This window comes from Tiliqua scincoides, chromosome 2, assembly GCF_035046505.1.
Source record: "Tiliqua scincoides isolate rTilSci1 chromosome 2, rTilSci1.hap2, whole genome shotgun sequence".
Taxonomy (NCBI): domain Eukaryota; kingdom Metazoa; phylum Chordata; class Lepidosauria; order Squamata; family Scincidae; genus Tiliqua; species Tiliqua scincoides.
In genome coordinates, this window is record NC_089822.1 from 80,677,012 (window position 1) to 80,698,598 (window position 21,587).

The following is a 21,587-nucleotide window of genomic DNA, read 5'->3' on the forward strand; positions in this document are numbered from 1 at the left end:
ATTGTCTACTGTTAACTTTCAGTCATGTCTGGAGTAATATTTGTACAAGGAATACATGGAATAAAGGAATTATGGGACTGCATTTACCAATTGCATCTTCCTATACTAAGAAAGATCTTCTCTATATTGAAATGTAATTTCAGCTTGGCCGATGCAAGTCTCCCCAGCAGAATTGGCTCAGAGGCTGGATTCAGCCTCCACAGGCCAGTGCGCACCCCTGCGCCAGCCCAGCTGATTCACAAGAAGGTGCAAACGTGCTTTATGGCACATTTGCAACCCTCTTGGGCTGGCGCAAGTGTGCCTCAGAATTGCACCCTTAATGTCTCATTTTCTAGTGATCAGGAAGTCTTGGACTATGTATGTATCAAATTTTGCCTTTCTATCTGTTGCAGAAACACTGTAATTCTTAACGCCCAGATCAGTGAAAACCAAGCGTCTTAATATTTATAAAGCAGTGGTTCTTATTTTTGCTCTTTTTCTCCATGTCTTGGCTCTGTCATAGGTTTGTTCCTGAGGCCTGGTCCGCCTGCAGTGTGACCTGTGGGGTTGGCATCCAAGTACGTTTGGTGAAGTGCCAGGTGCTGCTGTCCTTCTCTCAGTCTGTGGCTGATTTGCCAGTTGATGAATGCGAGGGGCCCAAGCCAGCATCAGAACGAGCTTGTTATGGTGGTCCTTGCAACGGAGAGACTGGAGAATATAGTCTCGAAGAGCCTGATCTGTTCGTTGGTGGCTTGCAGGATTTTGATGAACTCTATGACTGGGAGTATGAAGGCTTCACAGAGTGCTCTGAATCTTGTGGAGGAGGTGAGTTCCAATTTCTCATCTTCTTTGTTTAACTTGCTTTGCTTTTTGCCCATAATCAAAGAACCATAAGTCAATTTAATAAAGGTCGCAATCCTATCCTGTGCTGGAACAGGCAAGCCAAGAGGCTTGCGCTGTATCCAGCGCAGGATAGGGGCCCAAAGTGGCTCAGTCAGAGGCAAGGGGAAACGTCTCCCCTTACCTCCGGGTAAGCCACCCTTGCACCTATGGGTCTTCTTGGACTTGTGCCCTCTCCTGAGGTGATGCAAGTCTGAGGAGAGCAGAGCAGATTGAAGCTGCTCCAAGCTCCCTGGGAACGGAGGTTGGGATCCAGCCAACACAAGACTTGGTGCCTCTGTCAGCACAGAGGCTTGTGTCAGTCTCAGAGGTTGGCAAGGCTCCACATGCCGGCCTTGCCGACTTACGAGGAGGCACAAAAGGGACTTGCACCAGCCTGAAATCCATCTCAGGATTGCGCTGAAAGTTGATGTTCTAAATCAGGGATTCTTAACTGGTGGTATCCATACTGCTTGGGGGTTTGAGAACCAAATGATGGAGGTATGGGACTTAAAAACTGTTGTTAGATTATATTATTAACTATCACCATTATTAATATGGATTGAGGTGGTGAGGCCACTAACCAATTAGCAAGCAGATCACTCAACACAGACATCTGCCCACTTCCCAGTATTGCCAGTTAAGTTGACATGGTTGAAGTTAGAGTGCTCCCTCTGTCCAGCCCTTATGCACACCTTTTTTTTGTTATAAGTGTCCAGCCTTGTTGTACATGGATTTTTTATACACGAATTTGACTTAACATGAATGGCCACTGCAAAAGAGAGGGAATGTGCTGATCCCTAGAGAAGGGGAAAAATGCATCCCTTTAAAATTAGTTTTAAAAACTGCTTTTCTTACTGTTGTAGAGAGACAGTGATGCAAGCGACCATTCCATTCTTCAGCTGAGCCAGGCTGAAGGCAGGTGGTCCTTTGCATTTCTAATTGCTGACTGCCTCTCTACAACAGTAAGAAAAACTGTTTTTAAACCACAGTTGTAAAGGGATGCACTTTTTAATTTTTTCAAACTGCTTTTTTAAAACACATTTTTTGGTACCAGCAGGGAGTTCCAGAATCAAACCCCCGCTGATGTTGAGGCAAGACCTTATTCCATTAGGAGCAATGGAGGGGCAAGAAACCTGGAAGTGGGTCTTTAAATCTATTTTTCCACTTTTTTTTAATCCACAGATTTTTTTAATCCGCTAGAAGTTCCAGAACAGAACCTCAGTGGATGACCTGTAATTTGAAATAGTTTTTCTTGGATGCTGTAACTTTCATTCAGCTGTTCTGTTCCGAGCTGTCCATATGTTAAGTGAAACCAAACTATTGGCATCTTTTGACATCATATTGGTACCTAATAGGACTGGTGCTGATTTTGACAGTCTGGCAAAGGGGGGATGGGGATAAATTGGTCAATCAATCAATCAATTGGGGATCTGTAATTGTAAAAGGGTTAAGAACCCCTTTTCTAAACTACCTGTTTTTTATAATAATTTCCTTGCTTATACCACACTCCCTTTTTCTTAATTGTGGATAGCTGATGGTTGGTATTTTTGTTTTGCTTTGTTTTCAATTTGTTTTTATACAAAGTACATTGCCTAAGATCCTTGTTGTTATTGGTGGTGGTGGTGGTGTAAACTTCCCCACTCCACCAGGTATTTGTACCAACATTTTTAAGACTCTCACTAGTTTGAATTCTAGCCAAGTATTTGGCTAGAGGTATCAATTGAGGAGGAGGAGCAATTGAGGTATCATCACAATACGTGGCACGAATCCCAGTAATGTGGTCTATGCAGGTGTCCGGTTTTTATCCTATCTATGCCAGCATTGCCCATGTGTTTCTTTAGGTTCCTCAGAGGTGCATCTAGTGCTCTGATCACTTCTGGAATTGCTGTTGCTTTCTTTCCCCAAAGACGCTGAACTTCCATTTCTGATTCTTTGTATTTTGTAATATTTTCAAGCTCTTTTTCTTCCATTCTGCTGTCTCTAGGGATTACCACATCAACACATTTCATGTATTTTCTTTTTCCCCAACACAGATCTGTCCACCTTCTTATATGTTTAAAGTCCCACAGCTCCTTCAACTGCTTCTTTTGACAATTTTTTTTTCTGGCTTGTGTTTCCACAATTTTTCTGTGGGTGGCAAAGTGTACTTTTTGCATAAATTCCTTTGTAACATTACAGCATCTTCGTCATGTTGTTTCTTGTAATCTGATTGTATGATCTTGATGCACCTACAGATAATGAGGTTGATGAGGTTACTTTACATAGTCTATGTTTGCTATTGCTGCAAGGTTGAAAAAGCAACTCAAGAATAACTCGGTACTCAGGAGTGAAGGTTTGCAGGCTTTTATTTCATTGCAAGCAATGGGCATCTCATGGGACTAGTGTCCAAAGCATGAGAGCAATTCCCAATATTGATATTGACCATTTATACAATTTTGGCTCTTTGTCCCAAAATCTAGACTTCCCATTGACTGAAATTTTACATTAGAGATGGGGCAGACACCTAATAGGTTACAGATAAGGTGCAATTTGCATAAAAGATGGGAAATAGGTGGGCAACAAGTAGGCAAAACAATTGATTGGCTTTGATTTACATACAGGTGGGGTTTCACCTTAAAACCTAGAAAAGTACAAAAGTTTCTAAATCCCAGCAGGATACTATTTACTTAGTGTTGGATCACATTCACATAAATCAACCCAATTATACAGATTGTTTTGATAAGGTTTAGAATAACATCATTAACAGAGAGCACAAAATACTTACAGACAGGTGTGAAGACTTCATCTTGGCAGAACTTCAGACCCGTACTCATCCCTCATTAGGGTGGCCTTGTACGAGCGCCCTATCTTATCTCTTCTGCATTCCATAACAGTTACACTATAAGACTGTCTGCAAAACTGAGGCTTCTTTTATAAAGAGGTTTAAAAGTTTTACTAAAAACAAGCAATTTGATTTCTATGGCTTAATTCTATATAACTACTGTGACCCTTTTACCTTGGGTACCGTTTGGCATCAAGCGATCTCTTGGTTTCCATATTACATATGTATGGTTTTACTCTAAAAGCATAAAGGTTACTAAATTACAAAGTTAGTGAATAACATTTGCCAAAGCTTTCTCATCTCTCCAGCTGCTGCCTTGCACTTTGAGGCCCAAGCAGCTTTTGTCAGACTTTTAATCAGACCTGCAAAAATGATTCTTTCTTAACATCAAGCAGCTTTTTACCATTCTGTGTGTTGCTATGCTTTATACTGGGCTATTCAGTGGCCTTTATATGTGGGTTAGAGTCTGGGGTCAAAGGTCACCGTGCCTTACTATCATTTGAGATCTTTTCAACTCTTGCATTCATTACATACATTTGTAATGCCTGTTTTTGTGTGACAAATACAAGTGGAGCCTCTTTTTTCGTGAAATTCTTATTCACAAATCTGGCTCAATGCACGTCCCCAGGACCTGCATGGAGCCAGACTTGGCCCCCACCTGAGCTCTCTGAAAGCCTCAGAGACCAGTTTTTCAGAGGCAACTGAAGCTGTGCTCCAGTTGCCTCCGGAAGCTCTTCTGATGCCCGTGGAGGCCATGTGCAGCCTCCACTGGCCTCAGAAAGGCATCCAGAGGTCCTAGAGAGGCACTTCCAGTTTTTGCCCGAAAACAGGAAGTGCCGTTCTAGAATCTACAGAGGCTGTTCTGAGGTCCGTGGAGGCCATGAGCAGCCTCCACGAGCCTCACAATGGCTTCCGGGGGTCCTAGAGAGGTACTTCCAGTTTTCATTCGGTATTCATGAACCTCAGGTCAGCTCCGGATATGACCAAATTTCATGTGACTTGGTTTCATGCATTCCATTCCATTCCAGGAACGGAACCCTCACTAATAACAAGGCTCCACCTTTATAAGCACTTCTGTTCTTCTTTGCAATGTTCCATTTCATAACCACTTCCAGTTGGTTTCTTTGTCAATTTTACCTTTTATTTTCTTAATGTATAGGCATGCAATGGTTTATTACGTCATGCTTCTAACCTGTTTTTTTAACGTTTCTTTTTTAAATGCATCCTTGATTCCAAGAGCTTCTTTACAAACCGCCAACATTGTCTTAATTTTGCACTGGATGTAATCACTCAACGCCCTTCAGCTGTTTGTTTTGCTTTCAGCAAATTTCAATCACCATTTTTTCATGGTAGATATAGGGCCCAATCCTATCCAGATTTCCAGTGTTGGTGCATCCGTGCCAACAGGGCATGCGCTGTGTCCTGTGGTGGTGGGTAGTCATGGAGGCCTCCTCCAGGTAAGGGAATGTTTGTTCCCTTTCCTCAGGGCTTCATTGTAGCTGCACTAGCACTGCAAAGTTGGATAGGATTGGGCCTGTTGTTGATCAGAATTATTATCCAGATTTTGTACTTTATTTATTTATACTCCATCTTTCCAAATGCTCAAGGCAGCTTACAAAACTGAATACATAAAACACAGCCTAAAATGATTAAAAAACAATTAAAATCTAGATAATTTAAAAACCAGTACAGCAGTAATACAATTATTCTAAAAACCCATAAGTGGTGATAGGTAAAAAAGCAACACTCAACCAGCTAAAAACACATGGATACACAATAAAAACAGGTTGCATAAAAGACAACCAGGAATGATCCACTCTTACCTACCCCTAAAAGCTAATGTGAATAAAAATGTTCTTAGGCCTCACCGGAAACTCTCTTTTGAAGAGGCTGATTTTAGATATTCTGGTAGTGAGTTCCATAAAAGTGGTACCACACACAAGAAAGCCCTTTCACTGTAAATTTTCTATTTGCATTCTTCCTCAGTGTATAGGTTACACAGGAAGGTGCTTTATTGGACCATCAGTTCATTTAGGTCCATATTGTTTATCTTGGCCATCAGTTACTTTCCAGGATGTTTGACATGGGTTTACTTGAAGACAGTCAGCATCAAATCTGGGAACTTGTGTGTACAAAGTATATGGTCTACTACTGAGCTACAGCTCATTCCATATGATGTAGGTAACTATATATCGTCCTGTGTTTTCTTCCCAACCCTACTACTTAATATTACTTACAGCACAATCCTATACATGCTTACTTAGAAGTAAGTACCATTTCGTTGAATGGGACCTACTCCCAGATAAATGTGTATAAGATTGCATCCAAAGGACCCATTTCTATCCAGCTTTCCAACACTGATGCAGCTGCAGTACAGCCCTGAGGTAAGGGAGCAAATGTTTCCTCACCTTGAAGGAAGCCTCCATAACTCCTCACCACAGGATGCATCATATGCCCTGTTGGTACGGCTGTATCAGCGTTGGAAAATTGGATAGGATTTGGCCCTTGATTCCCCCACTAGATAAGCTCCCATTGGCCTAGACCAATGTTCTCACACATTTATCACCGGGACCACTTTTTATCTGTCAGAATCTGTGAGGACCCACTGGAAGTGACGTCATGACCGGAAGTGGCATCATCAAGCAGGAAAATATTTTACAATCCTAGGCTGCAATCTTTCCCACACTTACCCAGGAGTAAGTTCCATTTACTATCATTGTTAAAATAAAATATATAGTAGCTTGTTAAAAGTACAGGTCTGTAACATTTCCCCAAATGCAGTCACATACCATGGTAGCATCAAGTCTAATATATTAAATATAAAATATTGAAATGAATGGGGACCCACCTGAAATTGGATTGCAGCGCACCTAGTGGATCCTGACCTACAGTTTGAGAAACACTGGCCTAGACTTCTTCTTAATGAAATGTTTTGAATGTCCTCCATGCTGTTTGAAAACTATAATGCACTTTGTTCACAGTGGTTAATTACATTTCCAAAGGTCATGGTCTGCATTGCATCTCTAACCTTTTACCTCTTCAGCATAAATAGGGCTGTGCGACATGAAAACTCTACACCAGTGGTTCCCAAACTTTTTCGGGCTAACGCCCCCTTGAGGCCCAGGAAAAATTCCTAGCGCCCCCCACCTCTTTGCTTAATAGTCTACTGCAAATTCAAAACAAGTAATACAACACTATAAAAAAAGCGTATGTATTTGACAAATAAATCTAGTAAACAGTATTTAAAGTTAAATATATAACATTTAACATTTTTAATAAATAACATTTTTAAAAAGCTAAATTTGCATCTCTTCTGCAACTACGTTGTCTTCACAAGTTTAATGGGATGGATGTATTTGGTGTAGGGATATCAGCTTATCAACATCTGGCTGAAAGGAACTAAGGAAAAGTCTTAGATCCCCACGTTCAATAATGTTCAGTCTGTTTCTTTGCTTGGAAAGTAGGTGGGCGACTGCACTGAAGCCTCGCTCCACTAAATATGATGTAGGGAAAGCAATGAAGTACATCTTAACTTTGTTCTACAGTGCAGGGTATCGGTCAAAAATTTTTGTAACCAAAAGTCTTGATATGACTGTTTGAACTCCAGGCAGAGAAAAACAAATCAGAGGCGCGCAAGGACAAAGCGCGCCAAATTCAAACGCTGGCCGCCTGGAACCCCTTTTTTTTGGTGGCAGCCAGCATTTTTCACCTGGCCTGACCTGTCACTGCCCCCCTATCGCCCACTTTGTCCCCATCGCCCCCCTAACGCCCATTTTACTTTCAACGCCCCCTTGGATCTTTCCAACGCCCCCTGGGGGGCGCTAGCGCCCACTTTGAAAATCACTGCTCTACACTGACAGTGCTTCCAGTTGTGTTACTGCCACATCCTTTGTTTTGTAATACTGGCAAATATTGCACTGACACGTAACACAGTGCAAATCCTGTACATCAGAGCATCACTAAAACAGCACTAGTCTGCAGGAAATAGAGGTGTGAACTAAGGGCTGATTCTCACCTTGTGGTTGCCATACAGAAACTTCTAGAAATGTTCCACATGGTTGTGGTTCCCCTTGTTTCTCCTCACATTTCTAAGGTGGTTGAGAATGAAACAATGTAAAGAATCCATATGATAAGCAGTCTTCACATAGTACGGCCACTGTGTGGAGATACCACCACACAGAAATGTCTGCACCAGCTTTAGCATGGCAACTGTAATATGAGAATCAACCCTTGGTCTTATGTTCTCTCTGGAAAAAGGAGAGCGGCTCTGTAGGAGAACTATTGAAAATACAGTCCAGATGTAATACCCTTTTGGATCTAGAAGGTATCAAAATTCACAGCTGGGGTCTTTCATATGACTAATGCACTTGTCTGGTTGTTTACATTTCCTGCTGACCACTTACATTCAGGCCAGGGAACCATGTTTTTAAACAGCAGGGCTGAGGCAGGAAGCATCAAGTGTCATTTATTTTACGTTGCTTGACTTCTGCTTTGTAAGTGGAGACTTATGAATCTCAAGAACTGGGCTGTTGCATATATATCTCCTTACTGAATCTACTAAAGTCTCAGCTGGTTTTCATAGCTTATCCTACCACATGTCATTAGCTTGGATCTGAGGAATGAGAGAGTGAACATGTGGCAGAAATAACTAACTAAAAGTTTGCTCAAAACTAATAAGCCTGGCACTTAGGTTAAAAGTTAAGGAGGGTCACTGTTTATGCATATTATGGAAATTGTTTAATACGCACAGTCCTAACCCACTTTCCAGCACCAGCATAAGGGCAATGCAGCTCTGAGGTAAGGGAAAAAACATTCCCTTACTTTGTGGAGGCCTCCATGAGTGCCACCTGACTGCAGGATGCAGCACGTGCCCCATTGGCACAGCTATGCCAGTGCTGGAAAGTTGGTTAGGATTTGGGTCATAGTGGCCAACCCATTTGGGTTTCTTCCATCATTTTCTTTGAATTGTTTCTGGAATCTATACCGATTAGAATTGTTGAACCTCCTAGAGTTCTTAACTTCTTAAAGCAGTAATTTGCCATACAGAATAGTGCCTTTGTAATGAATTGGTGATATTTCATAAGGTATTGATAACTTCTGTTAGGTACGAGTAGAAGTGTAATTGCAAAGTGAATCCTGTTTCTTATTTGTTTGTGACTTTGACTAGCTCATTCATATCCCGTATAATCAGAGCAAGATGATGCTTTTCCATACACCTCCCCTTTTTCTAAGATACAAGCAGGGGAAGCAGGTTCTTCAGGATGGCACAAAAGCATGCACCTCTGCAGTGTCGCAGTAGTGATCAGGTGCAAATCTAACACACAGCTTGCAGAGCTCCTAAAGCATGGCTGATGCAGACCGTGTCATCAGAAGGAACACTGTTGTGAATATGACTCAGTAAACACACAACTGCTCCAACTCAGCCATTATGCATTTAAAGGAGCCTTTTGCCAACTTTTGCCAATCCATCCTTCTAAACTGGAGAACTCCATGACTGTTTTCCATTTGAATGAATTACAATAATTTGTCGTAGTTTTCTATTATTTATTAATAATAATAGTGATAGACCTAATGGGCAGAGCTTGGGTGGACCGAAGGGTACTACACAGTACAGGATACCTTGGAGGAGATGTTGATGATCCTGTTCTGTGAACAGTCTTTAAGAATGCAACAATGAATGGATACATATCCTTTTTAGCTGCAGAAGTTAATGCACTGCTGCAAAACATGGGCATCATCTTTCCTAGTTTTTGTCAACTATGCAGAGTTCCAACTTTCTGGTAAGGCTCATAAATTTCCATCCTGCAGCGTATGAGAAGGTGATATGATCAAGTGTAAAACTGACCGCTTTTGACTTCTGGAGAGAAATTTAAACAAAATTATTAAAATTAATTGTTGTGTTGTTGGCTGTCACTGCTGTCAGTCATCAAAAAGCTTTGTATGTTTTTGGAATACATTGATTGGAAAGGAAAGGCTGGTTATCTTGCTCCAAGACCAATCAAAACCTGTGCTGGACTGCAAGATGTTAAGGAGCCTTTTATCTCTCACACTTCTTTTGGGACACACACCTACTTTGAGAATCATGGACCTAATTAATTGAACACTTCTATATCTTATGCCGTGCGGTGACTGATAATGAAAACTAGCCATTTAATCGCTACTACTGTTATGGATGTCAAGCATAGATATCACATTTCATTTTTTTGAAAAGTGGTGGACAAAAATCAAACAGCACTGCACTGTCTATTTATTTGAGTGTTTAAAAACCTCATGCTTATTGCACCCAAAAACTGTAGCTATAGCAGAAACAATGATCAGTTCAAAGTCTTTTGATTGTTTGTAAAATGGCTGCCACGAAGAATATTTTTTAAAAAAATACTATTTTCTCAGAAGTAGATTAAAATGAAATAAATAGGTTCCAAATAATACTCTTTGTTACCACTGTTGCATGACTGATCAAGTTAATTTTATTGTTTTTGTGCTCTCAGGAGATGAAATCTGATAGACACAGTAGTAACCTTTCATCCTCCTAGGAGGAGCAGCCAGAAGGAACTAGTTAGTAATTTAGTCTTCATTCAGTGGCTGCGTCTTCCACTGCTGTCATCAAGTATCATGTAACAATTATGCTATTCTGGTAGATATAAACACTGCAAATCCTATTTGATGGTATATTGAAAGTGAACTGAAAGCTACTTAGATTCATGTCCTATTCCTGCACTGTGTAGCATTTTAATTTCCCAGTCATAAACTGTAGGGATTTTCAAGAGCAAACTAGCCCAACTTCCTTCTATTAAAATTATGAGCAATAATTTTGGAACTTGACGCACAGATCCTCTGGAAAGCAGAAAGACAGGAGTTTTTTTGTGTCTTATTTGCAGTAACTTTTTCTGCCATCTTTTCTCATTAAAAAGAAATGTTTGACTTCTTTATTATTATACATTTTTATAGCCAGTACAGATCCTTGGTCTATTCAGAAAGAGAAATATTTAAGCCATTGCTAAATTGGAAATGGCAACATTTAAATCAAAAATTAAATATGCAAATCACTGCCATGCTACTTGTTAGTATGGTATATCTTGAATCTGTGTACTAAAAGTTGTCCAGTGTGAGTGTAAGAAAAACCAGCAGCTACTTTTGAGTGTAACATTTGAACTGCCCTTGCATAGGAAGTCCCCCCATCCTTTGTTCATCGGTCTTTTCTGGCCACTTTCTAGGCTTGTCTGAATGCCAGGAAGAACCAGCACTCATAGATCATTTTACAGATTTTACATCTTTCAGTATGTTTGCTAATGCTATATGTCAGAGAATGATCCTAGGTTCTCTTCTGAAATAAAGTTAAGTGCTTCTCAACCTGATCGGTGCCTAGAAAAGAGACTGGCTTATGGGCTAGGTAGAGAAGTATCCTACTTTTGTGTCCTTTCCTCCTCAGCTCAGGTGCAGAGCCCCTGCAGCTCAGCTCTTTGTGTTGTGGGAACTGTGGTTTTTCTGTTTACAAACCAGAATATAAGGATTTGACCTTGCTCGAAAGGCTAAGATGAAGGAGCAAACTGCATAGATGGACTGCACAGGCACAATGTCTTTCAGTTCGTGTTCCTTAACCACCAAATCATGGTTTGATGGATCAGTTGATTTAGACCTACACAAATATTTATTAAAAGTTTGTGACTGAGAATAGAAGGTGGATATCACCAACGTGCCCTGCTTGTGGTCCTCTCTGAAGCATCTGTTTGATCACTATCACAAGATGCCATGTTTAGCTAGATGGATCGTAAATCTAATCCAGGATAGTGATTATTATGTGTTTATGTTTTTACAACTGTGTTAATTTATTCAGCTGGGGAGGGTGAAAAAGACTTGATTGGGAGCTGCCAAACACTAAAATGCAGAATGTTCTTGGCTTCATACCCTTCATGCAAATAAATCACTGGTATTACTTTTATTCCTTCCATGGGAGAAGCTTTGAAATAATCAAGGGGGGGAGGCCTTGTTTTAAAATAGCCACCCTTGTTGGAGGAAAATATTTCACAATGATGCCTGCCAATATAGGAGTTTGAATAAGCCCCATTCTATATTCATGGTTACACATATGCTGCAGCAGTGAGGCCACTATTACAAATCTGTACACACCGTGGATAATAATACTTAAATTTTGTATCACTTGTTAGAGAATGCAGAGTGCTTCACATACATGATGTCATTGCAGTTCTTATAACTGTTAGCCAAGCTGAGATATAATTAAGCAGTCCCACACACAGCAAACTGACTTTTGTCAAGAGTTTTAATTGAACATAGACTGAGCTACAGCCATTGCTACACAGGCAGAAGACAAAAGGCAGGAAAAGAAGCTGCTAAACAGAAGGAGAAAGCAACTCCCAAACTTTTAAAGTTGGTACCAACTCTCCCTACTGGTGGAGAACAAGATGTATTTACATTCAGCCTACATCCTACATCTTGCTTATAGATGAAATTCCCTTCAAGCCATCAAATATGTACTGACTCTTTAAGAACAAAACACATAGTATGAGAGACATGAGGACCAGCAGCTTCATTTTCCCATTTCAGGCTCACTCCTGGGCATAAACAGAATGGCCATAAGTGGAATGTCGGGCAGAGTCACCTGCACTATTTAAACTATTGTTTTTCTCTTGTCTTTTTTTTTTTTTGGAGGGGGAGCTGAGCACATATACTTGAATTTGCATGAGTCTATCATGTGTAAGATGCAGGCTGACCCTGCTTTTTGAGTATATATAGTCTGGGTAGCCTCCTCAATAACACTTGTTGCCTCCTCAATAACAACAAACTGGCAGAGTAGATAAGTATTATTATTCCTGTATTGCTTGTCAGCAGTTGAGAGACTTTCTTAAGGCCAGCTAATGACTTCATGGCAAATTTGTCAAGATTTGAACCAGGGAAGTACTGATTCATGGCTCAGGGCCAAACTACACATTCATCTAAATGCATTTTTAAGCAGAACCTCAAGCAGAACCCCATGAGATACAGATTTGTCACAGAGTGCACATTTCATAGAGAACCAGACTCAGTCTTAGCTCTCTGTCTCTGTGTTTCGGTATGATGCATGTTTACAAACGTATGTTTCTTATATTTCTGACATCATACTTAACATTTTGAGATGTATGTTTGTAAACATAGCATAGTGAAATCGTTCTCAGCTGTGGTCTCACCCCTTTTTCTTTGCATTTCCAGTGCTCTTGCATCTGTCCCAGCTGTCTTTATTGGGGGGCCATAATTTCATACAGTCTGCATGCTTGCACGTGATAAGTGAAGAAAAGGGCAGCGCCAACAATTTTGTGAATGTGATTGAAAACAAAATGCCATAATGGCATTATGAGCAACAATGCTTTGCTCCATTGCTAGAGAAAAGCATGATGTTTTTACACTTTGGAACTAAAAAAAAAATAAAAATCAGTGTTTTGTGGGCTCTATGCACACATCAGTATTGTTCTTACTCCTTGAGTGCTCAAGCCTGCTTGATGGTTTTGTAAACACACTGTCATCTTCAAAGGACTTGGTGCTTTGGTTAATGAAACACTGGGCTGCTGCTGCTGCTTCTGGTTGTGGTGGAGGTCATGCTGGAGGTCTCATCTAAGGCGCTAAGTGTCACCATCCAATAAAGGCTTGAAATCACAACAAATCACCCATGAATTACCACAGGCAGTACAGTGTAACTATGCAGCAAAAGCAGCTTATTCATCTTCTGTCATAGAGAACTCCTTGCATCTGTTTGCCAAAAGCCTGAGGCAACACGCTTGTTCCATCACTTGAGAGCAACACTGGAAACATATTGGACGGCTGCAGTTGATTTGCATATTTTAGCTTCATTTAATTAACATAATTGGCCTAGTATTTATATGTACCTAGTGAAAGCCCAGATGCAGCCAAAGGGATGCTTTGTCATGACCATATTCTGGCATTGTTCATCCCAGAAATGCAGAAAACCTCAACATATGTTGCAAAATCATGAGTTTTTTAAAAATAAAAACAAAAAAATGATGCATTGGAACTTCTTTTCCCATGTCTTCTAACTTCTGAAGTTTTATTCTATTTTCAGGATGTTCTGTAGAGCCACCGTGGCTAAAAGAATATAAAAGTTTCTAATGTGAAGGACTATGCAGAAGTTTTAAGGACAACTGTATGTGGCCCACTAGCCATTCTGGGACTGTAGGAGCCTTTCTGCCGTTCTCCCTCGGAAAGCCTCTCATGGTCACTTATGGTCCAATCCTATCCAACTTTCCAGTCACAATGCATCAATGCACAAACATTCCCTTACTTTGAGGAGGCCTCCATGACTGCCGTGCCACCAAGCACATGCCCCATTGGCAAAGCTGCATCAGTGCTGGGAAGTTGGATAGGAATGGGCCCTTGGGGGGAAAATTCAACACTGATAGTGCAGAAGATGTCTATGATATTCACCAAAGCCCTGCATTATCTTCTAGGAAAACAAATATTTTCATCCATTAATGAATTAGATTGCCTCGAAAGGTTGCAAAGCATTCAAACCTCACTGCCCACATACCTATCTAACATAAAATCCAACTCTGCTGAACGCCATGTTGTCTCTTCTCTGCTCCAACCCATGAAAGCAGTGTTGACATCTGAACATTTCAAGCGTATTTTTCCAGTTATATTCATATAACCCACCTTGTATGAGAAGGAAATAGGGGCTGCTCTTTCCATTTTGCAAATGAAGAAAATGAGATATGTTCAAGCAATACAAAGAAGCACCAAATAAGAAACATGAGTGAGTCCTTTTATCTCTTTTTATGGCTAAAGGGTAATGTACAAAGGGAGGACTTGTTACCCTTGAGAGATGTCTGAGTTCCAGATATTCACCAGTGATTTATTTATTAACTGTGCTGTTCTCCCTGTGAAGATGCCCAGATTCCCCTGTTGCGCATTACCCCCGAAGTACAAAAAGATGAAACACAGCTCTCTTGCAGTATGCTTCTTATACTGCCTTACAGGCATGCCCAGCTACCCTGACAGATTTGGTGTCTAAATTCAATGTTTGCTATGAGAGTGTCATTTTTTTTTCACATTGTGCATGTAGCTGTAGCTGCAAACAAAATTATCCACAGATACTATGATACCCAAGCCAGTTTCATCCCATTTAGCTCAGTGGAACCAAATCTATTTAAGCCCAAATGTTCTAGTTTGTGTTGAGATTCTGAATTCCATGTGCTTCATTTTGTACCACATGTCACAAGCTAAGGTCTGTGCTGTAGCTGCTGCTGCTTGATATACAAATTTTCCCTTAGTCCTTTGCTTTCCCATTGTTGCTAGATACTTTAGGGAGCACTGAATTTTAGGCACAGGAGATAATAGCTCCATAATTGTGTTTCTCTACAGAGTAAGTAAATCAAGCACTGTAACTTGAATATACGTATTTTGAATGTCAACTAAATGGAAAAGAATTTGCAGGCAATTTGTTCCAGCATACCAGTGGAAAAATTCCATTTTCTTGGCATGCTTCAGTTAGTATCCTGCTAGGGGTACCTTTCAGGAATGAAGAGCTCACCCACCATGTGGCTCTAGATTTCCACATACTAAATGCTGTATTCAAGTCCCTTTCCTGCTCCATGGGTGGCAGCATTGGGTGATCCTGTCTGTTGACAGTCAAGAGTGTCAGATTGCTCTCTCAGAGGCACTGAGCCCTACAGCAGCTCAATAGGACCCCCTGCTGGTGTCATGTCTACACTTCTTTCTCCTGACTCCGTGCTCTGAATTTTGATTCTGGGGTTTTAAAATTTAATTTTCCTTCATGCAGGTGTCCAAGAGGCAATAGTGACTTGCCTGAATAAACAGACTGGAGACTTTGCAGAGGAAAATCTGTGTGTGGGTAGCCGGCGTCCCCCACAGTTGCTGAAAGCCTGTAACCTGGAACCTTGCCCTCCAAGGTAGGCTACTCTTTGTCCTTGTTTTTTGGCTCTTTGTTTGTTCTTTATCTTCTACATCTAGGAGAATTAGAATTGTTGGTCCTTCTTAATGGTCTTTGTGCATTCACTCATAATGGAGTTCTGCACATGTGCAGAGCCAACCTCAGAAATTTCTAGTTTTGTTGTGTGTTCTGCTTCTGCTCCCAAGTGGGGAAAAACCCTGTGCATACCAGGTGCCATAAGAGCAGGAAGAATGCCCAGTCCTTCCCTGTTTTTTTTTTCCACTGCCACCTGAATTAGCATCAGGAAGGGATTGCTTCTAGCTTGACTTTTTCTCCCTTATCATTCCAAAACAGACACTGTTACTTTGGTGTTTAGTTTTTATTTTATCTCTTAGCACCATTAGTTCTTGAAAAAGAAAAGGCACAACTCCGGTCCATGGTCTCTTGTGCAGGCCCTCACCATCAGCTGTTGTACTGATTGCATTTGAATCTCGTAAGGGATTATAAAGAACTGTTAGCTTTGCCTGGAGACACACTATTTCCTCCACAATTTCATCCACCGCCCCGCCCCCCAGCAAGGTCCACCAATCACAGACATCGGCTTTTGTCTGTTTTTTTCACCACCAACAAAATTGCTAGTTTCCTTGAAGTGAACTAAGACTTTATTATGATAAGGAAAGAGACAAATTTGTTTTAACTTTTACCTCAGCGTACTTTGTTCAGGAAACTGAGATACAACCAAGGTCTGGGCGTTAAGCAGCTTCAGTTCAGAAGACTTAACTGTTTGTTCTAAAGAGGAACCCTGGAATCCAGGTCCACACAGGAAGCACAGAGCTGAGGCCTGGGTGTATGTCTTCTGAACTGGTTGCCTCAACAGGCTTGATCCCAAAGGCATTCTGGAATTTCACCTTTATGCATGAAGAATAAGGTTTAATCTGGGTATAAGTCTTGATGTCTAATATGCTTAAACAGGTTATATCCACAAGGAATTCCTGCTCTCAGTTTCATGCAAGGAACATCATTAGACCAAGGAAACCTGGGTTTATATCCCTACTCAGGCACAAAACTTACTGCGTATCAATATCTTTCCACACAACCTACTCCACAGTATTGTTGAGCATAAAAAGAAGGGCCATGTACAATTCTTTGATCTCCTCTGAGGAAACTGGGCAGGAGCCATGGGAATGTGGGGCATGTCTCCTAAAATGTATATTTCTTCAATCCAAGTCACACATGCACATGTAGGATGGATACAGATGAGTATGAAACTCTTCGTGCGCTTATCTTCGAAAATGGCAGGTTGATGCCAAGTTGGGTGTCCTAAATGAGAGAGAAATTTTGGAACAGAAGCCCAAATTCAAAAAAAGTTTCAGAAAAACTGAAAATAAACCCTACTTAGGGGCCTAGGCACAATTTCTCCTCATATCTTTCCAAGTATTTTATTCCACATCCACTCCTGATGTATTCTAAAAACCTCTGGCAGGGTGACATAAATGACTACACTATCCAGGACAATGAGTTAGCTTTTTTTTAGTTTTGGCCTTCTGTATAGGCTCATCATTCAATCACAACCAGCCCATCCATGAAGCCAACTTGAGGCAGTTGCCACAGGCAGGGGGCTTCTATCTCTATTCACCCACTCACTTCCAGTGCTTTACCTCCTCATCCCACTCCCTGGTTTGGAAATTGAGAAGGGGCACAGAGTGGAAGAGGAAGTAAGGAGAGAGTGTCTCACAATGGGAAGAGCAGACCAGCACACCAACAATGTGGGCAGCATTTAGCATCCTGCCTCAGGCATCTGAAAGTCTTGGGCCCACCTCCCATCCAGTGATGTGTGTGTTAATGGCTATTATGTGTGAGGATTACCAGAACATAATTAATGTTTATAACAGTGCGTGTCAACCTCAAAAACTGTAATTTTTGTTTTCAACAATACTCCGTGATCTTTAAAGGTGCTGGAGCATTTGAAAATGATGCAGCTGATTCCAGGATAATATCACACAGGCCTATGCAAAATGAAAATATCAGGAATATTTCAAATATCTAAGATTGTTCACACACATTTCTTCCATCTGGGCAAGTTCCATACAGAGAAGAATGAAAGAGGCAGTGAAATGATCAATTATACTCTCAAAGCAATTTGCCTAGCAGTAATATATCAGTGATCAAACACAGGCTTGAAAATGTGAGTCATTTCCCCGGAAAAAGTAATTGCTTCTTAATGTAGACAAAAGTGCAGTGAACATTGGGGGGGGGGGGGGAAGGGAAATATAATTATGGAGCAAAAAGAATTGCTCAACAGAACATTTTACTTCTGTCCAACTCAGGGAACATTTTCCCCTCTTTGCTACTGGTATACATTATATCCAGTGCTAAAAATTACATGTAACATTTTGTCTGAGCTTGTATGGCTTTAGATTGTTTTCTTTTCCAGATGGGGTGATCAAATTGGTCCTTTATGAGTTCCAACTTGACTTGGTCACTTTTTCTTTCTCTTTTTTAAACTGGAAAGCATTAGTGTGTGAGAGAATTGCGGGACCAGCTTAATATAGAATGCTTATGAAATTAAATGCTTGTCTTGAAAAATATGTGTCTTATGCAGGGCTCAGAATAAACATTGTGCAGTTTGACAGTAACCAGGTTGAATGAAGTTTAGCTAACTTTGTTCCCATACTGAAGCATCCCTGATCCAGACCATGGTCCAGAGTAAGTTAGGACCCAATCCTAACTGGCTGATATATGGGTCAAATGTGCACAGTGAGGCCACCAGCATACAAATGGAGGAGCCACCCACCGCGCTGGTAAGTTAGCAGCTGGGGTGGGAAGTGGGAGGAATGGAGCAGGGAAGAGGAGTGTCTGGCAGAGAGGAGGCAGGCAGGTGGCAGAAAAGGAGAAGTGGAACCCCGCAGTACCACATGTGCCAGGATCTTATCCCTGTTCCCCTGTTTCCTTTCCCTTACTATATTTGGTTCTGTATCAGCAAAATAGCTGGCACAAATCTGAGGAGACCAACTGGGGAATCTGAACACATTTTTTGAAGCCATAGTTCTGGGGCACTTGTTTGACTAGTGTTTTCAGACATGCAGTTCTGTTCAGCGTGTTGCAAGAAATGCAAAAAAGACAGACAGGAATGTTTTCAGGGAATGTGTGAAGCAGGTCTCAGTTGAACCTCTCATACATGATTTTGCAAAACCAACTTCTAGAGACTTGTTTGATAGGCAGGTGAGACTTGTGTCTGGCTCTTCTTTTGTGGACAGTTGAATATATATTTCAGCCATATTTCACAGAAACTTCAGGAGCATGAGTAGCTTCATAACTTTGCAGTGCTAGAAGTGCTCCTAGTAGAAGGACTATTCCAGGAAGCTCTGCAGTTCCTTGGCTTGGAAGCTTATTGGGTTTGTTCATTAAGAAGAAGTGATGGTGGACCAGTTGCCTAAATGACAAATTGTCTACATCTAGTCTTCTTCTCTTGCAATAGCACATTGCAGGATCACCTGGGGTGCATTCTAGGTTGCCTCAATTCTCAAAGCCTAACAAGTACACCATGTAAACTGCATGTGCGACTTAGAACATGACCCAGAATTATCTGAAATCATAACATATGTTCAGGGGCTCTTGACAGATGAATCAATGGAAAAAAATACTGTCTGCAGGTTTAAAGTTTGAAAATCACTGCTTAATTGTCTGACATGAGACCAGGTATTCTCTTTCTAAAAGATCTTTGGCAAATGCTTTCATAAGCTAAAGAATGTCATCACTCTGAAGAAATTCACAGCTCCCCCACTAGATTTACAGTAACAAAGGGTGGATAAGGCAGTCTGAAGGTTGCTTTTAGGTGTCAAATTTATGATGAAATAATGATCAATCAATAAATTACATTGAGGTTGTAATTTTCCCTTCAACTCCACTTGGAGAGCAAATTTTATTTCGTCATTGCTTGTATTTAAAACAGTCTAAGGGGATTCAATGAACCCTGGTCCCACTAGGGTTACACCAGGGAAAGTTGCAATTGAATTGCCTCTTCAAAATAGTTTTGACAAAGTCACTTCCAGTAATGCTTGACAGGAAAATGGCCGACGCTCAAAAATGCTTCTTGCTTGAGTTTTTGTCCTTCCCTGTGGGTTGCCAAATCAATATGCCAAATGTAAAGAGAGCTTTAGAGATATGATATGTTGTCTGCAGAATTTCTTGGAGAAAGGGCCTTTTGAAAAAAGGGGCACCCACAGCATTTGGTGGATCTGTGATGTTCTGTAATCACTAACCAGGAACAGCTGATACAAGCAACATTTGGCAGCCTCTCCAAAGCACAGTGGCAGTTATTGTCTATCTAATCACAGTCTCTTTTCTTGAATATTGCAATGGCATCGGTAAGGTAAGTCAGAGAGTAGTACCAGGAGCAATGAAGACTGCCATAATGGATGTTTTGAATTACAGTTCTTGTATCTCTCCTACATCTTGGACAGCATGTGTTAAAAAGGTTTGGAGAGAGAGAGAGAGAGAGAGAGGGTTGTGTAGGAGGAGAGAAGAGCAGGCAATGAAAGCCAGATGGATGAAAATGAAGGAAATTCCAGTCAATTTCTGCAGCTTTGTTCTTAACATACTTTCAGAACTAAATGTTTATTCCTGTGCAAATAGCTGAATGGTAGAGAACCAGATGCACACCGGGGGGGGGGGGGGGAGAGAAACTCACCAAGTTCCAGGAATAGCAAAAAAAGATCCCCCTTCCTCTGCACTGTACACAGCTCTTTCTCTAACTTTATGGTTCTTCTGAGAACAGAGGGAAACGGTCTGCCACAGCAGCTTGATGGTTCCATGACAAGGTTGCTAAATCTCAGAATTTGGACAAGGTTAATACCTCTGTAGTAAACACCTGACCTTCTTCATTATAAAACTGATTTATGTAATGGCCTATTTGCTTCTATTCTTATAGAAGAATTCCTGAAATTGAACCCAGTAAGCACGAACAAAAAATAATTATTTTTTGTTCGTGCTTACTGGGTTCAATTTCAGGAATTTCTCTTTTTACTCTCTGGTTTACCAAAAGAAACCAAGCTATTTGTTGTTCTATAGAAAATAGACATTCTTATAGCCAATCCTATCCTTCCCCTCCCCCTCATCGCCTGCTGATAGAGCCGCACCAAACAGGCAATTATTGTGTCCAGCTGGGGGGGGGGGGGGCAGAACAGAAGGCTTTGAAAGGGAACAGGGATTTAAATCCCCTTTCCTCTCATAAGAACATAAGAACAGCCCCACTGGATCAGGCCATAGGCCCATCTAGTCCAGCTTCCTGTATCTCACAGCTGCCCACCAAATGCCCTAGGGAGCACACCAGATAACAAGAGACCTGCATCCTGGTGCCCTCCCTTGCATCTGAGGTAGCCCATTTCTGAAATCAGGAGGTTGCACATACACATCATGGCTTGTAACCCGTAATGGATTTTTCCTCCAGAAACTTGTCTAATCCCCTTTTAAAGGCGTCCAGGCCAGATACCATCACCACATCCTGTGGCAAGGAGTTCCACAGACCAACCACACGCTGAGTAAAGAAATATTTTCTCCTGCCCTGCGATGGTATCCTCAGACCTGTGCTAGCGATTTTGCTGCCGCAGTCTGAAGAGAGAAAGGGGACAGGGAGACTGCTGCCAGAGGTAATAGGATCCAGCATGACCCATCACTGCCTGATCCTGCAGCCTCCCATTACTCTCCCCTCTCTGCCCAGTTTCACTCCATTCCTGCCCCCATTCTGCCTTCCTTCCCCCTCCTTCCTGCTACCTTACTTTCCTCAGCAGGCAGCTGGTGCTTCTTCAACATGCTTGGGAAAGCTCTGGCCTTCTATTATCTAACATCCCAGTGCAGATATTAGATAGAATAGGACACAAAATGGAGCCGTCTGGGACTTCATAGACCAGTGAACAAAAGACTGGAAGTGGTGTACCTTCTTAGACCTACTTCAGACAGGAATAGAGCCATCCCAAAACAGTCCTTTCCAACCCATCTGAAAAGGCAACT

General features: G+C 41.3%; 1 protein-coding gene across 2 annotated transcripts in view; it reads left to right on the forward strand.

Moving 5' to 3' along the window:
* The window catches only part of ADAMTSL1 (ADAMTS like 1), a 301,635-nt gene that overhangs the window by 187,079 nt on the left and 92,969 nt on the right, over window positions 1-21,587 (forward strand). For both annotated transcript variants that reach the window (XM_066614676.1, XM_066614678.1), the window contains exons 14-15: window positions 503-804; window positions 15,468-15,597. In XM_066614676.1, coding sequence (XP_066470773.1) covers window positions 503-804; window positions 15,468-15,597 — 432 coding nt within the window. The remainder of the gene's footprint in view (window positions 1-502; window positions 805-15,467; window positions 15,598-21,587) is intronic.